A 4,369-nucleotide genomic window follows, 5' to 3' on the forward strand; every position below is an offset into this window, starting at 1 on the left:
TGCAGCACAATTCGGGCAGCTAACGAATTCTATAGATTCTATTCGTTCAATTAAAAACGCACAGGTAGAATCTAAGCATCCCTTGGCCCTTCGTAAAAATTATTCGAATAAGCCCCTCAGAAGCCAGCATTCCTGTTGGGTGTTTTTCCAACCATATGCACCTAGCAGCAATTTTTCTTCCTCTCCGGGTAATCAGGGCACCCGCCTTTGCCACTCTCGGCTGTAGCGCTATTTTCGCACTTGACTATTTCCATTTCCCCGGGCGCAGCGGTCCCACTCCCAAGCCGGAGCTCCAGAACCCGCCTCGCTTGCGGCATCTCTGCCCGAATTTCGTTCCGTCCTCCCGCAGGAGCGCTGCATTGACCCGACGCTCGCGTTCGCGCTGCCGTTAGAGGCATCCGTAGGCAGCAACTCCTCGCCGTGCGTCCACCTATAGCTCCCAACCCGCGCAATCACTGCGTCGCGCTGCCCGTTCCCAAACACGCGTTCCGACAGAAGCGGTCCCGGACGGTCCCCTCACTATTTCACTATCCTACGTCTGACGCACAGAGGGACGAAAAATTTTTCTCGGAGTAAACTACGTAAAACCTGAAGTTTTGATGCTCAGGCACAGCCCGCAACCGACGAGCACCGCGGGATTCATAGCGCAACGAAACGAAGGGGGAAAAAAAAAATCGATAAAACCTCTGCGCAAACCTCGAAGGAATTCGAAGACAAATCGTAGAGATTCGGGCTCTGCCCCGCACGTCGGGGCACTCCGAGAGCTGCCACCCGAGCACATCTGCCCCACAACAGCAAGTTGTACAACCCAGCGCTGCTCCATGGGTTCTTGTTCAATTAATGGCATTCAAGCTATTCGGGAAGAGATTTCCCCCTTAGCCCGACGGGTAGGACGCAGAATGGATGATAGGGGAATGAGGCAGGGCATTGTACGTGCATGACAATAACCCGCGTTCCTAATTGACGGTTAAGAAAATATCCGTTTGTTTCTCGGCGGGAGAAGTAAAAGTGAGCATGTCAGCGAGCGCATGGCGGCATTACTTTTATAAATATTTTGAAGAGTAAAGCTGGCAGGGAAGGGCTCGTAAATTTCTTCTATCGGAAAGGTTCCCACTTCCCCATTAGCTTGCGCTCAGAGCTCTGATTAAGACCACCTGTTGGTCGGGAGGGAGGAAGGCCCTCCTTATTTCCCAACCATACATAAAGCGATGTCACCCTTCCTTTCCACGTTATTTAACACTTATTACCGGCCGAAGGACAAAGTGCCAGCACCCGGCAAAACCGATTTGAGCACAATTCAACATGGCGTATGTTTCCGGGATTAAAACTTATTGGCTCCTAAAGCCTGCAGGGCCGGGATCACCCCGCATTTCACTCTCTGCCGCCCCCGATCCTCACCGGGGTGCCTGGCGGGGTGCGATGTCCGATGGCCTCATGGTGCTCTGAGCCTGAGGCTACTCCCAGAACAGCACTGAGCCGCGGGGGTTAACGCGGCATTCCCACAGGGGAGTGTTTAACCACGACACCGGCAAGGCGTGCATTATTAATTCCGTCTAGTTTCCTGTATTATTAATTCAGGTTAATATATTTTATTTAAACAAAATTACGTTTATCTTGGATTAAACAGTCTCTTGGAATACAGAACGCTTGTTTTCTTCTTTGTAATGTGTTTGCCTGGGTGTTTTTCTTTATCACCCCTTGGGCTCGCCCACCCTCGGGCCCCCTGCAGCGGGCAGAGGATGTGAAGGCGGTGTGGCACCCCTTAGCTATGGGGAGGTTATGGGGGGCTAAAAATGGAAACAATTAAGAAAAAAAAAAAACCCAAGCTAGCAGAGAGAACCCGCCGGCAGCGGAGAGGCACGGTGCGAGCGCTGCGAGCGTTTCGGGGCGCTGCTGGAAGCGGGCGGCTGGGGGAGGGTGCGCACCTGGAGGTGCCGCGCGAGCGGCCGGCGGCCGGCAGGGGGCGCCATAGTGCCGCGCAGGCGGGCGGCCGGGCGCGGAGCGGCGAGGCCCGCGGAGGAGCTGTGGGCGGCGGGTCCCTGAGTTCCCCCGGCGCCTCCCGGCTCCCCGATCGGAGGCCGCGGGGCGGTGGGTTCTCTTACCTAGCTGCACGCAGGCTGAGACAAGTTTACGGCAGTTGGACTCCATTACCCGTTATCTGCAAAAGACGAAGCGCGTTGGGTTGTTAAAGCAACGAATCCAGGACTACAGTTACATATATAATAAATATAATAATCACAGCACTTATAATAGCAATTATAATAACAACAGGTGCCCAGGAGCCCCGTCGCAGCCATGCTGACGTGACCTCCCCCCACGGAGAGAGGTCGCACCCGGGGAAAATAGAGCGCAGCCCCCGATGCGGCTCCCGGCCCGGCTCCCTCCCGCTACCACGTTTTGGGGACGCGGAGGAAGGTCCCCAGCCCCCCCGGTCCGAGCGGCTGGGCGGTAAAATCATGGGATTAGTGCCTGATTGAGATGTCTGTTCGGGAGATATTACAAAATTCATTATCACAGCTCTCTACTAACTCGATATGAAGTAACACAGATGGGATTTTATTAGTCCAGGCTTCCAGTGTTTACTTATGATAATTTCGGGGACAATTTGCATGTCACCGTCGCTTCGGTGCGCTTCGTTGCTGCCCCTTTTGTAACTCCCAAGCCGGGCCGGGTCTCGGCAATACCGCAGATGAGACCGGTGCCGGCGGGCAGCGCTCCGTCCACCCCGGCAGCTACGAGAAGGAAAGAAGGACGGGAAAACCCAAAGCAAAGTATCGAGAGGCACGGTACGAGCCTGGCGGTCCCGGGACGCCGTGACACAGCGCTTCTGCCCGAGGCCGACGCGGCTCGGAACGGACGCTGGGCCTAGCGCCGGGCACGGCCTATTTGGGACGCGGCCCGCAGCCCTCGTTCTCCTCCGGCTGCCCGAAACGAGTCCTGCACAGCCAGCGGCCGCCTGCCCACCTCGGGTCTCGCCTGACCCACGGACGGGACAGCGGCCACGCCGGGGGGAAGTTTGTTCTCCGTATTCACCCGCTTCGATGAAGAAAAATGCCTTTGCAGGGCCGATTTCTGCTCCTTGACTGTAATGCTCCTTCCCTTTCTCACCCTCTTCATTTTGTTTCTTTCTTTTCTTTCCTTTTTTTTTTTTTTTTTTAATAAAATTCGTATTTTTTGATAAACTACATTGCAGAGCAGGTCCAAGAGGAACGAGAAGCATTTCCCTATAGTCTGCAGCGCGGTGCCTCAATTGCAGGCGGCTCTGCCCTCCACCTATAGTGCCGTTGCTAGTGCCGTATCTCTGCACACTCCTCGTTCACAATTAAACATTTCTGCAGGCTCACACTAGCAGCCCAGAGAGTTCCCTTCCCTTCCCTTCCCTTTCCTTCCCTTCCCTTCCCGGGCCGGCTCCACTAGGGAAGAACCTGCTAGCAGAACTACCACTGTAAAACCTGCAAGACGCGAACAACGAAGCAGTGTCACACAATGTATTTTTATCTCTTCTTCCCCCGACCCTCCCCGCCCCCCCTTTTTTTCTTTTTCTTTTTTTCTTTTTTTTTTTTTTTTTTGTACCTATTGCTATTCTTTAAGAGACAAAAAAGAAAAAAAAAAAAATTTTTTTTAAAAAGAAATAAGCCGAGTCCCCCGGCACGCATCCCAACAACTCCCGAAGCACGGAGGGCTGTGGGAGCGGCTTTACGCCGGGATTTCGGCCCACGGCCGCCGCCTCCACAACGAAAGCGGCTCGGAGCGAGGCCGCCCACCCGCCGGTGACGGCCGAGACCGCCGTCCCGGGGACATCCCCACCGCAAGGCACGGGCTCCCCGGCCGCAGCCACCCCACGCAGAGACGCGGCCGGCTCTGTCGTACCCGCCCCAACGGGGAAAGCCGGGACGCAGCGGCAGCAGCCGTTCCCAAAGAACTCCGGCGCTCGACGGGCCAAGAGAAGCCGTTTAGAAATTAGGATCGAGAGGGCCGACCGCTCGTAATTGCCTTTCGCAGGAGCAGGGCCCGGCCCACAGGTAACCGCGGGCCTGCTCCTGCAAAGAAGGAGCCTCTCGCTACCCCCCGAGCCCGGGCAGCCTCCGGGGACGGGCAGCTCCGGCTTCGGCCCCGTCCCGTCCCGCCCCGTCGTGCCCCTCTCTCCGTGCACCACTCACCGGGGCCGGCCGCCGTTCGCCCCGCCGCTCTGTTGCTGCCGCTACCGCTGCTGCCGGGGGCGGCGGGGCCGCGGCGGGCTCCTGCGCTGGCTGCGGGGCTCGGAGCCGCCACCGCCTCCCTCCGGCCCCGGCCCCCGCCCCCGGGCCTGACGTCACGGAGCCTCCTCCGAGTGCCCCGGGGCCGGGCCGGGCGGCGGCTCCGCGGCGCT

At 57.4% G+C, this 4,369-nt stretch overlaps 1 protein-coding gene across 1 annotated transcript in view; it reads right to left on the reverse strand.

Moving 5' to 3' along the window:
- Positions 1 to 4,204, reverse strand: part of PITX2 (paired like homeodomain 2) — a 10,961-nt gene extending 6,757 nt beyond the window's left edge. The window contains exons 1-2 of the mRNA XM_042812152.1: positions 4,161 to 4,204; positions 2,103 to 2,158 (exon numbers count right to left, since the gene is read on the reverse strand). Coding sequence (XP_042668086.1) covers positions 2,103 to 2,148 — 46 coding nt within the window. The 5' untranslated portion in view covers positions 2,149 to 2,158; positions 4,161 to 4,204. The remainder of the gene's footprint in view (positions 1 to 2,102; positions 2,159 to 4,160) is intronic.
- Positions 4,205 to 4,369: the final 165 nt, after the last annotated feature.

This window comes from Centrocercus urophasianus, unplaced genomic scaffold (genome assembly GCF_019232065.1).
Source record: "Centrocercus urophasianus isolate 14NV4802_14NV808 unplaced genomic scaffold, USGS_Curo_1.0 seq_13, whole genome shotgun sequence".
Classification (NCBI taxonomy): domain Eukaryota; kingdom Metazoa; phylum Chordata; class Aves; order Galliformes; family Phasianidae; genus Centrocercus; species Centrocercus urophasianus.